This window comes from Colius striatus, chromosome 16, assembly GCF_028858725.1.
Source record: "Colius striatus isolate bColStr4 chromosome 16, bColStr4.1.hap1, whole genome shotgun sequence".
NCBI classification, from domain to species: Eukaryota; Metazoa; Chordata; class Aves; order Coliiformes; family Coliidae; genus Colius; species Colius striatus.
The window spans coordinates 5537612-5557537 of NC_084774.1; the positions used below are offsets into that span (position 1 = coordinate 5537612).

General features: G+C 51.1%; 1 protein-coding gene across 1 annotated transcript; it reads right to left on the reverse strand.

Moving 5' to 3' along the window:
* Positions 1-5875: 5875 nt before the first annotated feature.
* Positions 5876-19854, reverse strand: MYBL2 (MYB proto-oncogene like 2). Its single transcript, XM_062009062.1, has 14 exons — positions 19768-19854; positions 18950-19043; positions 17792-17863; positions 17331-17423; positions 15393-15613; positions 15080-15236; positions 14149-14418; positions 12572-12958; positions 10875-11014; positions 9804-9903; positions 9086-9199; positions 8167-8283; positions 7793-7939; positions 5876-6639 (listed from the first exon to the last, which is right to left on the reverse strand). The coding sequence occupies exons 1-14, from the start codon at positions 19785-19787 to the stop codon at positions 6511-6513; spliced, it is 2061 nt and encodes a 686-aa protein (XP_061865046.1). The 5' UTR covers positions 19788-19854; the 3' UTR covers positions 5876-6510.
* Between the last annotated feature and the right edge of the window lie 72 nt (positions 19855-19926).

Genomic DNA, 19926 nt, shown 5'->3' on the forward strand with positions numbered 1-19926 from the left:
ATCCCAGTTACCCAGACAGTGACTCTGGCTGCTGCTGCCAGAGTTGTAACTCTCCGAATGTGCAGGTGTCAGGATGGGTCAGTCCTTTGCGGGTGTCGTGGCTCTGGCTGCCCGGGGGAGCCGTGTGCTGCTGAGCCCGTGGGGGCCGAGGTTGCCCGGTGACCGTGAGGCCTCTGTGACATCGGCGGCCATGTCAGCGTGGGGCAGCTATAAAAGGGGGCCGCGGGCAGCGAGGGTCCAGGACGCGCTGAGGCAGCGGTGAGTGCACAGGCGGCGGGAGGAGGGGGACAGGCACCGGAAGGAGGGCCCTGGGGGTGGGCTCTGCTCTGGCACCCAGGGCCTTGAGCCTCCCGGCTGCCTCGGCCCCTCTCCAAGCGGACCCAGCCCCTGGCCCCGCTGCCAGCTCCCTCCCTCCCACCCCGCTCAACCGCTTCTCTCCCTCTTCCTGCAGGCCATGAGGCTCACAGTCTTCTTTGCCTATGTTGCGCTACTTCTCACCAGAGCACAACCGGTCACCGATGGCCTAGACGAGGCCACACTCGAGCACATGAGGGAGCGTGAGGATCAGCTGAAGGTGGAGATGATTCAGCTAACAGAGCAGCTGGCCAGGAGGCACGAGACACACCAAACCCCCTGTGGCTTTGCCTGTGGAGTCCTGCTCTTTACTGACTGGCACCAGTGGCAATTCTGGGCTGCTACTACAGTCCTGGAACTGCTCCTGTACTTGTGGCTCTATTGGCGGCCCAAGAGAAGGAGCCCTGAAGCAGATGGAAGCAGGGAAGAGGAGAGCTCCAGCAGGGATGCACTCCAGGTGGATGGAAGCAAGGGAGAGGAGAGTTCCTGCAGTGACACGTTCCAGCCAGCCAGCAGCAGGGAACAGGAGACTTTCTGCAGAGGTATTTTCCAGCCACTCTTCAGGAGCAAAGAGGAGACTTTGTGCAGTGACACGCTCCAGCCACCCTTCAGCAGGGAAGAGGACAGGTCCTGCAGTGACATGCTCCAGCCACCCTTCAGCAGGGAAGAGGAGACTTTGTGCAGTGACACGCTCCAGCCACCCTTCAGCAGGGAAGAAGAGACTTTCTGCAGAGATATTTTCCAGCCACTCTTCAGGAGCAAAGTGGAGACTTCCTGCAGTGACACGCTCCAGCCAGCCAGCAGCAGGGAACAGGAGAGGTCCTGCAGTGACATGCTCCAGCCACCCTTCAGCAGGGAAGAGGACAGGTCCTCTGGGGACACGCTCCAGCCAGGCAGCAGCTGCAACAGGAGAGCTGCAGTGCCACGCTCCAGGCAGCCAGCGGCACCAAGGAGATGTCCTGCAGTGGCACGCTCCAGGCTGCCAAAAGCAGTAAAGAAGAGCCGTTCTGCAGCGGCACAATCCAGCCAGGCAGAAGCAGGGCTGATGGGAGCTCTTGAAGCGCCACGCCCCAGGTGGCGAATCTAGAAAAAGTTAATGTTTTTGCAGGGTGGAGCCAAGGCATTAAGACAAAGAATTTCTCCCCCTGTTTGATTGCTCATGCTGTAGTGCCTGAGGAGTTTTAAATTTTAAGTAAGACTGGGGGGGAGGAGTGATAAGATAGTGAATCCCCTGAGGGGGTTGTAGGCTCCTCCGGAAGTTGTAAACCTTGGAGTACCTAATCAATGGGGAATCAAGGGAGGCATAAGGAATAAAAAGCCTCTTTTCTTCCTCTTCTCTTCGAGTTTGACCCTGTACATAGTTGGTTGTTCAGTAGTTGGAACAGTTTGTGAAGATCGGCACCCCAGGAGAAGGACTCACTTCAGAGAGGTGCATGAAGGAGAGTCTCCCATGGGAGGGTGAAGTGCTGAGGCCTGAACTATAGGCATGAAAGATGGATTGTCCTTAATGAAAGATGTAGTTTAGGTAGAAGGACTCACACTGGAGCAATCTGCTCCTGAACAACTGCACACTTTGGAAGGAACCCATGGTGGAGTCGTCCATGAAGAACTGCAGCTGTGGGAAGGACTCACGTTGGACAAGATGGTGGAGAACAGTCTCCCACAGAGGAAGCAGCTGCAGACACAATCCGTGACCATCTGACCATAACTCCCATTCACCATCTCCCTTTGCTGTGGGGAGAAAAGGCAGAGACCCAGGACGAAGGCAGAGGTGGGGAGAAGGTGTTTTAAGATGTCGTTGTTATTTCTTATTACTTTTCTTTGTTCTGATTAGCAATAAACTAATTGTCCCCAAGTTCAGGCTGAGTTATCTGAGAGTGTAATTTCTGAATGACCTCCCTGCTTCCACTTCTGCCTTGGAAAGCTCTTTCCCTGACACTTCATACCAAAGGGTCTCATGTGGTCATTCATGTGGCACAATTACCTCAATGGCCTGCAAATTACAACTTACATTAACACTTATACTACAACACAGCATTGCTCCCAATCTCAGGGAAGGTACAGCATGGAAGCGCTCTCAGCATGGGCACAGCTGCCTCAGGTGTGTGAGGAATCCACCCCACAGTAACTCCCTGCAACACTCATGGAGGCTGCAGCAGAGCAAAGACTTGGCAGCCAGGCTCCATGATGCCCTGTGGGGATGAGATGGTCCTCTAGAGCTGATCAGCAGCACATTTGGTGCCCTGAGCCAAAAGTCTGCCCTGTCTTGACAGAGTGCCATCCTTTGTGTGAACTTTGGCCATTATGATAACACCAAACACAGCTGCATCCCGAAGGCCACCCGCCTCCTCCTCCAGTCTGTGCCCTGGATTCTTTGTAAGCTGCACCTTTAAATACTGTGGACACTGAGGGGCAGAAGAAAGGCCACATGTATCCTACACCTTTAGATCAGTCCCAGGGTCGACTTTTAGCCAGAGAAGTTCCACCTTCCCGGCCCTTTTTCTGCGTGTGTCATCTTCAATGGTGTGCAGTTTTGCCTCTGGGAGACTCGGGAGCAGCAAAGATGTAGTCTAGTGATCGTTGTACACTGAAGTACACGGGAAAGCTGGCAGTCCGTTATCCTGCACATTTCAAGGTGTCCCTGGGTATCCTGTCAGCCAGCCAAGTTTTACCTTCCTGGCCCTTTTGCTGCGGGAGCTGCCCTCAAGCGTGTGCAGCCAATCGGTTCATCCCAGGCTACAGAAGCAAGGCTGCAGCCAAGAAAAAGGTTTAGAACCAGCAAAGGGTGACATGCAGAAGCAAACTTCCAGCTCCAGGTTTCATATTCCTTTAGAGAGGTCCCAGGGTATTTTGACAGCCAGCAAAGTTCTACCTTTGTAGTCCTTTTGCTGTGGCAGCTCTCCTCAATTATATACAGTTAGTCTGCTCAGCCCAGAACGAAAAAGTCAGGCTGCAGCTTAGAAACACCTAGAGTGGATACTGAGGACAGAAGGCAGACCTCAGCCTCAGGTATCCTACCCCTATAGAGAGGTCTCAGGGCAGCTTCTCAGCCAGCAAAGGCTACCTTCCTACCCCTTTTTCTGTGAGAGCTACCCTTAAATGTATGTAGATACTCTGTAGATACCCTGGTATGGCTAAGCCCAAGGGAAGCTTGCCAGGGCTCACAGGTTGGTGTGCTAGTGAACACTCTGCCTTCTCAGTGGGTACAAGGGATAGACAGATAACGAGAAATGGAGACGAGGGGTGTTGATGATTGAGAAGTCAGAGAAACACCTCAGAAGCATCTGGTATGCTCACACTCACCAAAAGGTGTTGGGATCATTAGCTGATCTCAAGTGCAATGCACAGAGTAAGAGCAACAAACGGGGGGAGCTTGAAGCCATGATGCAACAGGAGTGACACAGTGGCTATCACAGAACCATGGTGGGACACCTCCCACGACTGGAGTGCCCCAGTCGATGACTATAAGCTCTTCAGGAGGGATAGACAGGGAAAGAGAGGCAGTGGGGTGGCCCTGTATGTTAGGGACTCTTACAAATCTCCATCACACTTGGGGCTTGGATCTTTCTTCCATACTAAACAACCCAACACTCTCCCATCTCAACTCTCATGGTCTCATGAGAGTTCAGCTCCAAAATGGAAGATGTTTCCTGACTGCTCCCACATGACAGGCAGGAGAAAGGAAAGAACTGCAAGTCATTGATCTTGCCTTAGCATCACATCAGAATCTCCACCAATCTCATATTTTAGGTCTCTGATTCTTAACCTCCTGACACACTCTCAATCGCCAGTGTCTTGCCAGAGTCCATCTCCAAAACAGTAACAGTTCACATTTTTCCCACATGAGAGGTGTCAGGGAGGAAAGAAGTGCCTGCCCTTAATCTTCCCTTAGGGGAACATCACATTTTCAGGTGTATCTTGAGGAATGAGGGTTGTGGCCCTGAGGGAGCTGTGTTACTGCAGAGGCTCCAACGGGGCAACAGCCAGGAAGACAAAGCTCTGGACTGAGAGGAGTCTCCAACAAAACTCCCTCCTGGGCTCTCCAGTTCCAGTCCAGAGACTGGCAATATCGAAGTTCAGCCACTACAGGATTTTTAATGCAAATAAAGCAGACTCCAAATTGACAGAAAAACACCCCAGAAAGTTGGGTCTTCTTTCCTCCCCACTCACAGAGCACTGCTTGTTCCTAAGCCCCAGGACAGCCAAGCCAGGCTGGTAACATCCACACCAGGATGAGCAGCATTTTCCAATCAAAAGCTAATTGTCTTTCTACTCCTTAACTATGCAAGGCCTTGCTCATTCTCTGTCTCTCAGTCGTCCTTAAGAAACACTCTGCAATGCAGGATACCCAGCACTACCTGGATTTACAGCATCAGTGCAGTTCAGGGACACTTCCCAAGCATGTGCCAGTCTCACACACAAGTCATTCTCCAGCAGCCCCTTTGTCTGCTCAGGATTCTCAGCTCACATCAGCTCCAGAAGGAAATGGAATGCTGGGCTTGGCTTTGTAAAGTCACTCCTCACAGAAAGGGCTGAGCCTGGCTAAAGCCTGAGCAGAGAGGGATGGTTTTGTGATGATTCCTCTTAAAACAGGATGGCAGCAGCAAGCACCAGCCTTTGAGACAAGCAATCCCTGTCATCTTTCCAAAGACTATGCCCTAAGAAACAGAAACATAACAACCTAATGGATTTGCTTTGGTCCTGAACTTGTAGAAATGAAGAATGAGCTCAGTTTCTAAAACTCTCTCATCTCTCAGGATCCAAGGTTTTATTAACGAGTTTGCAATAAGGATTTTGGGACTATTTCCAATGAGATTTATGCAGCCCTGCTCTGTTTTTCCACCCTGCAAAGAGACTGGGGACAGCAGCCCAGTTAAGAGGCCCAGGAGTGAACAGATCCCCCCTTCCCTACTTCTTTGCTGTGCAGCCACCCCAAGCCTGAAGTAGACCTTCCATGATGGAGTTGGTGGCTTGCAGAGGACAGCACAGCTCAGCAGAAGAGCTGTTCATCTGCTGGTGTAACTGCTGAGCTGCTCTTCCGTTTTTCCAGCACCTTTCCAATTGCAAAGTGAATATATTGCTGTAATCATCACCTTCCATCCATGGCTATGTCAAAACAGGACACTGTACTGTCACCACACTGGAACAGCTACATGAAGGCAGCTTTGGTCTGGAAGGACAGAAGAGGCTGTTACCTCACACACTACTGGTGCTCTTCTCCAGCCCACCACTCTCTGCCAGCCTCCATCAACTCCTGCAGCTTTGCAGGGATCCCAGACACACCAAACTCAAATGCACCATGGCACTTTCCCATCAAGTTACTAAAATCATTTCTAAGCAGCTGACAAAATTACCAAAGGAGGCGCAGGGGGGAAAAAACATCTCTTCTCCCCCATGCTGAGGAGCTAACAGGAATTCGGCAACCTGCCAATAAAGAAGTGATCCCACATGAAAACCAGTGCTTTGCTTCATCTCACTACCCCAGCAAAGCCTCAAGTAGAGTCAGAGTAGAGTGAGAGTATAATATCAGCACCATTGTTTATTTGAAAAGGGACTACAGCCCTGAGGAGAAACACCTGCTGCTCCCCTCCTGCAGAGGGCACTGCCAACAGCCCCACAGGGAGCGAGGGGCCAGCTCTGAACACAGGGAACCCCAGCTCCCACAAACGAGCAACACCCTCCCTCTTCCTAGAGCAACAGGGGACAACTGCATCCCCTTGAGAAAGCCAGAAGGGGAAACAGAGGGTATGAAGGAATCTTCCCAAAAGCCATTCCAAAGTTCCAGGGCAGCCAGTACGAAGTCCAGGCAGGCTGCCAGGCCGGGCTCCAGCACCCACTGCACACGTGGCTCCAAGGTGGATCACAGCACCATCCCTCCACTTGTGCAGAACCTGGGTCTTGTAGCAAGAGGTCTTGCTGTTAGCTCTCCAACCTTCCCTCATTTGCCTTTCTGGAATAATCCCTAACCTTTGCATTCCACAGATCAGCCAGCAGTTAGCCCAATTTATTGCAATATAGATCTAACTGGGAACGAAAAGAGAAAAAGCCACCCCCACACACTAATGCCTGGCAGAGGATATTTTTTTCTTGTGGTTCCCCCTTCCCTCCACTTATCAAAACCACATTTTAAAAATAAAATAAAAGCAGAACAATCCTTCATGATAAGATTAAGGTCCTTGATGTGTGACTTTGTTTCAACATGCCCAAAAACTGCCGAGCTCTCTCCTGCATGAACAGTTGATCTTGGGTTCCACCACAGGCCACTGCTTTCCAAGCCCTGGTCATCTAGAGAGGCGAGAGAAAGCACATGTGCAATGGAGTTAAGAGAGAGGACAAATATAATGTCAACATCCTGTTTTAAAAGGCTAAAAATAAGTAAAACTACTCTCAACCAGTTCAATTCCTACAGGAGCTGCCCAGGCTCGGGTTTAGATTGGTCAAAGACCACCTTTAATAGCAATTTGGTGCTTCAGTTTCAACAGTGCTCCATGTCACACAGCAGGAGCTGAAAACCAAGTGTGCTTCAGTGTCTGCATGCTAAAAAAGGGAATTTTCACACTCCAGGAAAACCCCTGCAAACCCTCTGATAACACAGCCAAGAAATGCCCAGTGCCCCGACCTGGAAATACCCCTGTACATGCCCTGCAATGAACCAGACACCAGCTCCAGCGTTTGCTTCCAGTAACAACATCCCATGCACTCACAGCCTGGCTTTGGGGCCGATTTAGGTTCAGCCTACAGCTAGGTGAGCTTCCTGAATAAATACCTGTCACTGCTGGCAACAGCAGTCCAAGAACAACAGGTCCTGAGTGCCTGGCAGCACTGCAGGCAGCTCTGATGCCTTCAGGCAATGGGATTTCACTGCACACCTGGACTCTGTCACCACAGGTGACCAGCTGTTAATAGCACCAAGCTCAGCACAAGTTACAAGGCAGCACACTGTCAAGTGGAGCTCTGTCTGTGCCTATGGCACACAGCCTTCACCAGAACCTAGGAATATCCTAAAGATCACAGAGGTGGGAAAGACAGCATTTATAGAGCACCTCACAAGACTTGCTATGCTCAGATAAACAAAAACACGAACCTACTGTTGCCCATTCAAAGAGTGCTCACTGGAAAAAGGATGGTTTACTTCACCACTGAATCAATCATCCAGTTTCCTGATGGAATGAGCCAGGATGCAGATTCCAGGGCCAAACATGCTAAAAGCAGGCCACAGCTCTGACCAGCCCTGAGATGTGGAGCCTCAGTAAAAGGGCAGGTTTGCAGGGAGAAAGGAGGAAGCCGTAGAGCAACACTGCTGGCTCAGCATCTCCAAAGCCTGGTACAAAGACAGCCCTAACAGCATAGGGATGCCTACACAGGAGAACACGCAGCTTCACTCCCTCAGCCCTCCTGCCACCTCACCCTCCCTGGGAAGGCAGTGGCTGCACCTTACCGGTGCTGGGGGTCTGAAATGACTTGGCATTTTTCTGCAGGACATCTTCTCTGGCTGTACTTGCACGAAGGCTCTGTTGAGCAAACCACTGTCATTCTTCCTGCTTGAGAAGGAAAGGCTCATGGACCTTGACAGGAAATTCACAGGCTGCAAAGCAGATGACAGGAAAACATAAGAAAACAAGTTAATTTGCCCTAACAGGGCTGATACTTGGCATGGCCAAAAGGCCAGCTAACAGGTCCAGCCTTTCATCCACATTCACATGGACTGTTCAAAGGCAGCTGCAGGTGACAAAGCTCCCACTGTTGGTTTGCAGCAGGTTTCTTTGGAGCAGAAGCTACCTCTCCCCCTGCTCTAAGCACAGCACCCCTCACCTGGGCTCTTTTGAAACACACAGTCTTGGGAAGGGCTGGCATGTTCTGTGTCATATCTTCGTCCACAATATCCAAGGCCAGAGATTTCCGGACCTTCTTGATGGGACTCCTGCGTAACTGGGAGACACAGAACAAGGAGAGTCAGCACCAACCCATCCTCAGCTCCCTGCTAAGGGCCCAGGCTGCACAAGCCCACATCACTCCAGGGCTGCATTACACCAGTACCTCCACAAGAAGGCACGCTGCAACCTTCCCCACCACAGGCACAGCAGCTTATTGTGCTCTCCTCCTGGCACCAAAAGTCACCAGTTGAGAAGAGGAAGCCCCTTTCAGTAGGAATGAAAAGCCACACAATCACAGAGTCTTAAGGGTTGGAAGGGACCTCAAAAGCTCATCCAGTGCAACCCCCCTGCCAGGGCAGGAGCACTTAGAGTAGGGCACACAGGAACTCATCCAGCTGGGTTTGAATGTCCCCCGAGAAGGACATCAGTCCATTTGGGCAGCCCCTGTCAGTGCTCCCTCACCTCAACAAGGAAGAAATTCTCCCTTGTATTTCTTCAGAACCTCTTATGTTCCAGCTTATATCCATTGCCCCTTAGGGCAACTAAGCCAAGAGACTTTGCATACCAGCTCACAGCCTTGCCACACATACTCCAAGGGTGCTGTGAGTCTCTCATGAGACTCTGCTTTGAGGGTAGGGATGTGGCATCTCCTAGAAAGCCCTAAGATCAGCATAAACCAGGACACAGTTGGACTTATTTTAAGCAGGCCTTAACTTCAGGAACCTCTTGCTGATGAAAAGGCAGCAACTATGGGTCAAAAACTTTTCGGCATTGACAGCAGGATGAACAAAACCAAATTCACCCCTCAACAGCACAGAGCAGCTCAGCAGAAGGTACTAGATGCAAATTCAACCCACCCCTTGCTTTCTCTTCTGTTTTTCAGGCTTCACATCATCCTCTATGATAAGTTCGATGCCAGCTTCACTTCGGAGCACCTCTTTCAAGTCTTCTTCCAGGTGAGGAGTCTGTGGCTTGTGAGAAATGGAAGAGAGCACACAAAACAGTCACCATTTTTATACTGGGCAGACTTACAAGTATTTACTTCAAGGGATAACAGCATTAGGGGAGCTCACAGTGAGATGGCAAACACAGAGATGATTCATTTACTTCCCTGATGGAAAAATGTATGACAAGCTTTCTGTCATCTTTGCAGATTTACAGGATCTCCAGGAATGACAGACATACCAGCTTAACCCTAAATTTGCCATCACAAGACCACCATGCCCAGAAAGCCTGGGATACTTGAAACTGCCATTCCCACAACAACAGACTTGGCTCCTCAGGGATGCATAGGTAAGCTGTTTCCTTGCTTCTCCTCCAGGTCATCAGTAACCAAACCCTGCACCCTGGCTTTGGCATTTTCACAGAGGAGCTAAAAGTCCTGTTGCCACTTACCAGGACACATTCAGCGTGACAAGCTCCCCTCCACCCCTCCCATCCCAGCCTGGCACTACCAAACTGTTGTTATAACGCAGGTGGCAGTTGGCTCACAGCTCTGCTGCAACCTAACCCATGTCTCACTTGCATCTATTACACTTCTGCCACTTCTAAGAGGCAAACCTGCCCAGTCCTTACCAGAGGTCTAATTGGTCCATATTTCTCCAGGGCATTTTTGAAAGGTGTAGGGGTGTGAGGAGTGTTGTCCACCACATACTTCTGATCTGGTGTGACAAAGCTAGCAGCAGAGAGAGGGAAAGGCAAAAGGTCAGACATGCTGTAAGTTTTCCTCACAAAGTAACCCTCATCCTTCCAAGCACTCTCATTACACAAGTCACCTGCAGAAACTCATGTGGCAGCAGCAAGGAGCCACCTGCCTGGCTGGACCATTCCTGGGGTGTGATCAGGGCAAACAGGCATGGAGAAGCCTTTAGCAGGGAAAACATCCTTCACACGTGCTAGCTGTGCTGCTCCTCCCTGCCAGTTACCAGGCATCGTTGTCAGAAAGCAGCACAACATCCTGACACAGGCAACATGCAGCTCTGCAGGCCAGCCCTGCTCTGCAGAGCTTCTGCTGGTGGATCTGCTCTGACCCAGTCTGGGCCTGTGACAGTCACAGCGGGACCAGAAGTCCTGTCTGCAAATGCACTTCCATTAGCTAAGCCTGCTCACACCAACTGGACAGTTGAGCTGCTCTGGACCATGCCAACAACAGAGCAGTTTTGCTATCCAAGCCAGCACCCTCCAACACCTCGTTGCTTCAGTCTACCAGCAAAATACGCCATCTGCAGACCATCCCTTCTCATCTGCCTGGCACAGTGCCTTGGGTAATCATCATCCCAGCCCTCAGTAACAGGTAAAGCAGTGGGTGTAGAGCTGAAGGGATGGATCTGAACAGAAATCCCTTCCCTGCTGCCACAGTGCTCATAGCACAGCAATGTTTCCCAAAGACACACAAGGAAGGCAACAGTCAACCCAGCAGCTGAGCACAACAGTGGTCATTTGGCCACAGGCCCAATCAGATAGGACACTTATTCCCTGCAGCTCAGAGAACATCTGTCTCTGGGGGAAAAACACTGATTTAAGGAAATCCCCAGCCTGCCCTGCCTCTCTCCCAGTACTGAGGGAGGCATGTTTGAATTGGATCAGACTCTTGTGTGGAAAAGGACACTGCTCAGGTGGGGATGGAGGAGGAGGAACAGGACTTACGCAGAGTTCTTCTGGTGCAGAGGAGTCTTGTCCCTGTGCAGAGGTGTGGTGACAATCACCTTCTGACTGCACACAGGTGTGGAGGTCAGAGAGGGGTTCTCCAGTTCTAGTGTATCCTGTTTAGTCCAAAAGTTTAAGAACTGCACAGTACAGAAAAGAAGGAGGCGGGGAGAAAGAGAAACACTCAGTCTCAAGCATCCCAGTACAGTATCACAAATCATTACTTTTACCTCAATATGGGAGAAAATCTGAGTACAGACAATCTTCCCACACCCAGTGGCACAGAGAGATCTGTCCCAGTACAAACTGGGATGACTCTTACAGACACAAACAGTCCTGTACATGGACACACGTGTGAAAGTTGTCAGAAGGTACCTCAAACCTACAAAGATCATTTCCTTCCCATAAGGGATGAGCTGATATGACTACAGGCAGCTACAGAGTGGGAGAGAAGTCTCTCCTTGCAATGGTAGAGATAAGGCTGAGCAAAACAGAGTCAAAAGCCTCTTCTGCCCTCAGGTTGGCAAGCACAAAGGAAATCCATGGAACACAACAGTGTGCACAGGAAGATTTTGCATTGAGCTGCCTTCAAGCTAAAGTGTGAGAAAACAACAAACTTTCTCATTTCTGATAGGATTTTATTTCACAACAGCCAATAAATGGCATCTTTATTACCACAAGGAACTAAGTTTGTACCCAAGAACTTATTGGGAAAGAAAAGCTAGGTGTGTCACATTTACTGGTGGTTGAAGCTCAGCCCAAGAGGCAGGACATGCCATTTGCCTCCTCAGATTCACTCCAGGCCTTTCAGTCTTTTACACTCTGCAAAGCTGCCTATTTCAGGTTCTACTCTGCTTTCCCAGTTCTTGCTAGTCTTGCATCTGAGGTCCACCTGAACCTGGGTGTCAAGACTGTCCTGCAGGTCTCTCTCATATATGGAAATGAAGGCCTGGAATGCACAGGTAGACAGGGTCTGAACAACAGAGCAGTTGTGGGAACTGTGCTGGAGAACACAGTAACACAGCAGCCTTTATTCTGTTATAGGCAGAGCTCCGACACATCAATACAAGATGCTAGTGGGTTTGAACACTACAGTGCTCCAAGACGATGCATGTTGGGGACCATATGTACAAAGCTGTGTGCACACTTAAGAGTCACACAAAGGCTGAAAGATCCTGAGTCCCTTTTGCAACAGACAAGCTTAGGAGCATTTTCCCAAGCACAATAACTCGGAGATCTTTGAGTTCTACACAGAGGAAGCCACTTTGCACTGTTGCCCACTCTGCTACCTGCAGCTGGGGCAGCAATACCCTGGGGACACTGTGCTCTCCAGTGATTCTGCAGCAGACATGTAGAGCTGCACAGTGCCACTCCTTCCTCATAGTGGGCACTTGCCCTGCCCATCACACAAGGCAGCTGGGCTCCTACACTGCAAGCATTCCTGGAGGCAGGCACAGGCTGCTGCTTCCCCAGGAAGCGCAGCACTGAAGACAAGCAGTGCCAGAACCCAGCTCTGCATCTTGGTTTAGCAGACACACACCCTGTGCACCTCTTCCAAGGGAGGAGAAACACAAGGCTGGCAGAGCTGATAGGAACACGTGGCATTAAGGCAAGAGAACAGAACACTAACATGCTTATTAGCTCTCAATCAAGCCCAAGCAGAGGACTGCAGACTCAGCTCTGCTATTACTTCATACCTGAGATGGAGAGAAGGGCAGTGTCTTGACAGGCGTGCTCTTGGGCGTCATGCTGTTGCAGGAGTCAAGAAAGGAAAGGCTGGTGCTGGTGGCATTCTCTGTGACAGGGGAGAGGGAGAACTTCCTCTTCTTCTGCCGCTTCAGCACAGAGGGTGGCGTGCCAAAGCTCACTTCTGAGTGTGGAGAGATGGGGATGAGCTCCCCCTTGCTGCTCTTGCTCAGGTCAGAGATGGTGTGGCCGTCCAGGCGGTACTCGGTCACACTGGGCAGGGACGGCGTTGGCTTGCTGGGGCTTTGCCTCACCGGGCTGTTGCTGCTACTGCTGCTGCCAGCAGAGGGTTCCTCAGGCAGGTCGAACTGGGTCAGATCACACCACCCATCTGGGTCCTGCATGCAAGGGAAACCATCAGAAGCAGCCCAGGAAGGAAAGCAGAGCAGCCAACCAGTGCAGATGCAGAGATGCACTGAGAGGTGAAATAAGCAGGTGTGTGAGATTGCACAAACTTTTACAAGAAGCCTGGCACAAGTCCTCCTCCCCTCTGCTGCCAGCACAGCTCAGAGCCAGACCAGGAAACTGGCCCAGCTGAAAGCTGCTGTCTGTGCATAGGGCAGATTTTTCTGTTTAGGCAAGGTTGGTTTCCCAGTTCAGTTCATAGCACAGCTGCACAAACAGCTGCACTCCCACAGAGGGGACAAAAACTGCAGCTGGGGATAGGTCTGGGGACAGAGGCTGAATGAAGTGACCGTCACCCAACACCAACGTGCAGTATTGGACACACAGATACAGCTGGACAGGACAGAGGGCTCTGCTGTAAGCAAGTGGCTGAAAGATGATTAAAAATAACCACAGCAGTGCACAGATGAGCTGCTACACAGCTGGACCTCACCCACAAACAGGCCCCCAGATGGGCCATTCAGCCTTGGTCAGAGGCTCACAGTCTTCCTATATATATGCAAAGTGGATCCTTCACAGCTCATAAGGGTGGGGGCTGAAGTGACATTTCCCTCTGATGGCTGTGAAGTGCTGGGTTGACTCTAGCCTGCCCTGGCATGCCTTCATCAACCTCGGGGAACTAAACGCTGAGTGACTTGCCAAAAAATTACTAGTTGCAGTGGAGTCACCTCTACTACAAGCTAATGGTGGCATCACTCCAGTGTGAAGGTGTCTGTCCTGAATACTACAAGCAGGCCTAGCCTACATCCAGTCTGTCCTGGCCTGTCCCATCTCATAACAGCAAGGAAAGGAAAGCCCATGAGCATGGGTGTGAACCATTATGAAATAAATGCTGGTTGAGAAAGGAGGGCCTGAGATCAGGTTTGCCAGCATCTACAGCAGCACCCATGCACAGCTCCCCACCTAGGGAATTCACAAGCCCAGAGCAGTACTGGCAGTGCTGGAAAGGCCTCATCCAGCTCTGGAAAAGAAACAGTGAGAAACTGCAAGCAAATGACAGACCCAGCCCTCCTCAGGAAGCCCATGGTGGTAAGCAAGGGGACCCAGAAAGTTCACTCAAAGGAAAAGTCGGGGGGGATCAGTCCCTCTGCATTAGCTGGAGGAGTGAAGGTCTGTTACTTACAGATTCGATCATGTCCAGAGCTTCATTGAAGGCTGGCACAGATGTCGGGTACAAACAGCTGGCAGCTTCAACAACCCACTTGTATGGTGATGTGGTAAATGAAGAGGCATCCTCAGGCACCACATCATCTGGGGTCCCCTCAGGGTTCTGCTCCATCAGTTCAGCAGTTGGCAGCTCCGAAGGCAGCTCCTGCACGCCCGTCACTTCCTCATCACTGACATCCTCTTCCTTTATTTCAGAGACATTGACTGGCCAGTTTGGTAGGACAGTCTTTGCACATACAACAAAGAAAGCCCAGCCATTAGTAGAAACTAAGGCAACACTGTCAAGTCCTGGGGGCAAAAAGCAAGAGTCCCTGGACACACTCAGCTCTGCCTGGACTCCCCCCGGCCATTCAGTTTGCTTCACACTCCCATTCACCCTCAATGCTTTGTCCCATATGTCATCTGAGCAGGATCCCAGGCAACCCAATGAGCACAGGACTGTTTAATTGAAGATTTGACTTCAGAGTATCCCAGGAGAAAGTTGAACAAAAGCTGAGCAGGTAGCACTAATTCTAAATTTCCTGCTTTCCAAGAGCCTGCCTTTGAAAGCTGCATGCCTTCTTCATGAAAAGCATAACTGGGTGTACTTCCCCTGCTTCCTTTTTCAGAGGAAAGGAACACAATACCTCTTCATCATGCCCCCCTACACTGTCTGCAGCAGCCTCCCTTTCCCACCAGAAACAGCAGTCTCCAAGACAGACCTAATGCTGGGATTGGCAAGACAACACACTAGCAGATTGCTGTCTTCTGCCTGGATAACACATTTAGGCTTACACTGCAACTTTAGCTCCTGAAAGGAGAGAACTCCTAAGAGTCAGTTTGTTGAAAGAAGCTGGGGGAAAGCACAGAATGAAGCTGACCCTGCTGCAAACATGCTGGTGCAGTACCTGGATCTCAGTTCCCGTTTGACTTTTGCTCTCCTTGTCATCCACCTCCACAAGCAAGTACAGTGACTTGGACTCCTTGGTTTCATTGAGGAAGCCTCCTGTGTCCACCTTGCGCTTGATGGTAGAGTTCCAGTGATTCTTCACAGCATTGTCGGTCCTGCAGAGAAAGCAGAAAGAGAAATCATCATGTACAGTAGCTTTAAAGAACAGCCAACAGCTCCTACACACTCTCCAGCTCGATCCTGTGAGTCCAACACGTGGATCTCCATTGGCCACCCAGTTGTGAAAGCACCAATGGGCAAAGACATCCTACCTTCCAGGCAGCAGCTTGGCAATCTCAGCCCAACGATTCCCCAGGACCTTGTGGGCCTCAAAAATGATGCGATCCTCTTCCTCGGTCCATGAAGATTTCTTCACCTCAGGGTTCAGGTGGTTATGCCAGCGTTCCCGGCACTGCTTCCCCAACCGCCCTTTCAGGTGCTTGGCTATCAGGGTCCACTGTTTGGTGCCATATTTTTTAACCAGTTCAATTACCTTTGAAAAGAGCAGGAGAAAAATTAAGAAATAGAATACTGGGGCAAGAAGTCAATACAGTTATCTTCAGCTGTGCTCTTCACCTCTTGGGACAAGATAAGGGCACACAGAGAAAGGCCCCTGAGGAGAAAAAAGCTGGAAGGATGCACCACTGACAATCATGTTGCTCTCATGTTGCAAGGACAACAATCTAGTTGAATTTCTGGAAGATGTTGTTTTCATGCAGCTATTTTGCCACATGACACCTCTGAATGTAGACAACCCTCACAGAAGATGGGGCTGGAGACTGGCAGGTGCAGTGGGGCAGAAGGGTGCAGATTTAGCAACATGTGCCCATTTCTGAACAAGGGCCAAGTGCCACTTGCTCCAAGGCTCCTCTTCCCTCCTTCCTACTCACGACCCGGCCACATGACAACAGTCCTCATCAGCTCTGCACTGGTCTGCCTGATGGGCACATCCTCACTTCAACACTGCTACACCAGAACATGCCAGGGGCTGCAGCTCTGTGCCTTGCTGGCACCAGGACACACAGTGAGAGCTCCAAAGCATAAACAAGCCATATTCACTTAAGAGCCATCCACTTTACCATTTGCCCTTTACCCAGGACTTTGTTACTTCTGCTCAAGGCTCGGTGCAAATGCTTCTGGGCACAAAATCTGTTCTCAGTCCCTGCGATATGACCACGGCATAGACAGGACAAATCTATCTGCTGCAACGTTCAGCCCACCACGATCTTAGATAGCAGGCTGAAGGGTTCTCAAAGAGCATTTCTACCCTGGCCAGTTGCACTCAGCTGAAATATATGGGTAGAGAGGCAAAGTTCTTGGCCCCTGACAGATATCTCTGCTGCAGAATCCTGACTATCAAGCACAGACTTTGTGATCACTGCACAAAGACACCAAACTGATGCACAGGCCAAGGAGCTGGAGTGTTTGCAGGGCAAAGCCATGTGCAGTATCAGAAGGAGAAATCTGCAGCCCAGCCTAGACAGGGCAGGTAGGCTGGCAGTCAGGACATGCAATGGGTAGAGTAAAGCAGGCAGCAATTACTCTGCTATAGAAAGATGGAAGGACAACATGGGAAGCTTCCCTAGAACGTGCTTGGTATAACACACAGATGGGAGGCAAATGGCACCATTATCAGCCTGTAACAGGACCAAAAGGGAAAGAAATAGAGAAGCAGAAGTGTTATACAGAATCTCACAGCCTAGCAAAACTTACATCAGAAAACTCTGGTAAAAGATGGAATGAATTTCAACTTATTTTAAGCATATCAAGATGACAAGTCTGTCTGAGCTGGGCCCTCAGGTCACTTTGGAATTAGCAGAGAAACAGGCTCACAGAAGTCATGATTCACCTAGCTGACCTCTAAGATCCACTTCAGTCTGTCTACTGTGGCACAGGAAATGCCAGGTTTATTTTCTCTTAGATCAAACATGGCCAGGTCTGGTGGAGATCTGCCAGTAGGCAGATGAATTAATTCCCTTTTCTGCGCTCTCACCTGCTGTGGCAGTACTGTGTGAAAGGAAGAAGGTGTTCAGCTGAAAAGGCCTAGACCTGCTCCTGCACATCACAACCAGCTCAGAAGAGGTCAGAGTGCTGCTCTCACAGGTATCCACCACTGGAAAGAATTACCCACAGACACGAGGGTCTGACACCTCCATTCTCTCCACAGACAGTTACATTCCAACAGCCAGATCCTCTGGGCTCTGACTCACCTTTTGGTCCTCCTCTTTGGTCCAAGGGCCCTTAACCAAGTCTGGATTCAACACCCTCAGCCACCGGTACTGACACTGCTGATCACTGCGGTTCTAGGAAAAGGAAATAACAGCCTTGTGTTAGACTGGACACTCCAAACACCCCTATAACAGCAGTCCCCACACACAGGCTGGCCCATGGAGAACCTGCAAAAGCACATAAAGAATACACACTAACATTAGGTTACCAGGTGCAGGGACAGGAACTTAAATTTCTCACCCCAGCTCTAACAGACTCACCCTTGAAAGTCCTCTATTCAAGAAGGATGTCCCCCTGCCCTGAAAGAGCACTGTTGCACAGCCTGGAGCTGCAGTCACACAACAACATCCCACTGTGCAAGGTGCTACAGAGAACCAGCACAATGAGCACAAGAAGAGACATGCAAACACTACAATTCCCAACTGGGCAAGGAGTTACTTACAGGAAAGTGACTGGCCAGGAACTTCCAGTCATTCTGGCCATAATGTCTTACTAACATCTTCAGCTGCTCATCCTGCAAAGAACATAGACATTTACTTACACATATACTGAGGCAACACATCATAGGCACCCTGAGCTGATGGCATCAAGAGAACAAGATGGATATTCTGATGAACTGTAAAGAAGAGGGGTTTTGGCTCTCAGGGGAGGAAGGTGGCTGACACTGTCCTTCATCAGCACACCATACATGAAGCCCAGCTGCAGCAGACCATTTGTTTCTGTACTAGGGTGAGATCACGCAGTGAGTGCAAAACAAGAGCTCAGTTCTTTTCCAGTAGTCTGCTTCAAACCCCACAGCCAAGGCTACCTGCTTATTCAGCCCCAGTACACCCCTGACTTGATAGTCCATCTCCCAGCTCAGTCACTGCCTTTGTCTGGCCAAGAAAGCTGACAAGTTTAAGTGTATCACCACTAGCCTGGGCACCTACCATCTCTCAGTGCTACAGGGCTCTACCACACATCTTTCATAAACTCTGCTACAGCTCACCAAAAGCCTGCTGTAGATGTCCTCACCTCTGGGCTCTGGCTGGGCAAACAGAGCCATGAAATAACTCTCTGCCCAACATGAGCCTGAGGCTTTTATTACTGCAAAAAGACCACCTTACTTGGTGCTCAGACTCCAGGAAGACAAGGTATCTTGCAGATTTCATACAGAACAATGATGATGGGAGGAGGAAAGATAATATCCCAACTAATTTAAGGCTGCCAGACAGGACACTACTAGTCACAGCCCTCCCTGCCTTTGCTAAAGAAAAGTGAAGATATTTCCACTGTGCAATTCAGCTTGCTGGATGCCTCAGCCATCCTCTGTAACCTTACTATGCTCACAAGAGTGCTGCAGGTAGTGGATGCCTCACTCAGGCTCATATGCCAAAGTGGCTGGAGCTCTTGCTGTCTGGGCTATTCTTCAAACTCCCCTGAACCTCCCAGCCTCATGAAGACCACAGCTCACATCAGCATAAAAAGACACACGGTCTTCTCCAGCAGCAAGACTGCTACTCTAGCTGAGGGCTGGAGTGCAGACACCCAAGCCCTGAGTGCAACACCAGAAGACCACCCCAAAGCACCTGCACTCACCAAGTGCCAGGCTCTCACTCACCTCTTCTTGTGTCCACTTGACTTTGCATCTGCCGTCCCGCTGCTCTGGCACATCTGAGTCGGTATCCTGGTAATGCAGCTCATCCTGTTCCTCCCTAGAGATGAATAAACAAAGACTATAATTTCCATCTCCCATAAAAATGCAGCAGAGGGAGCAAACTCCACTATGCAGAGATCCAGAGAGCAACCTGCCCTGTACAGAGCAGAGGTTCAGATCTACTCTCTTCTGGCACTGAACCCTGACACCTCACAGACATTCACCTAGACACCCCAGGTTTAAAAGGGTCCCGGTGCACTATAGTAGTTTTGAGGCTAGTGAGAGCAGGGGAAGGGGTGATTCTGTTCCATTCTGTCCCTCCTGGAGGACTCTGCATTTAGGAACTCGAGCCATTTCCCCCCCCCTTTACTGCTCATCAGTCGCCCAGATTGCTGAGGTAAAGAAGGATACGAGGAGCAGCCAGAAGCCAGGCAGCCAGTGCTGAGGGCAGCCCCAAAGGGCTTTACACATCACCCACCCGACTCCCCAGCCCGCCCTGCCAGCCCCCGGCTCCCGCGCAGCCACAGCCAGGCCCGCACCCAGCTGCCGGGGGGAGCCGAGGGGATCCTTAGAGCAGGGCCCGCGGAACGGGAAGCCCAGGAGAGCGGGATCGCGGCCCTGCCCGTTGCCCGCCGCCCCGCCGGAGAGCGGGAACGAGCCGTCCGGACCGCGCGGCGGAGAGGAGCCTGCAGAGGGTAACTCGGCACTCCCTGCACCGCCGCGGCGGGAAGGTGCGGAGCCAGCCCGCGGCGCGGGAGGGGGGAAGAGGGACCTCCACTCACCCGCGGGGACGGCGGGCCATGGCAAGGCCAGGACGGCAGCACCGGGCGGCGGCGGCACTTTCCTATCTCGCGCCAACGGCAGCGCCCCTCCGCGCGGGGCCGGGCCGCGCATGCGCGGGGCCGCCTCCGCCCGCACAAAGAGGCGCGCGCGGGAGGGCG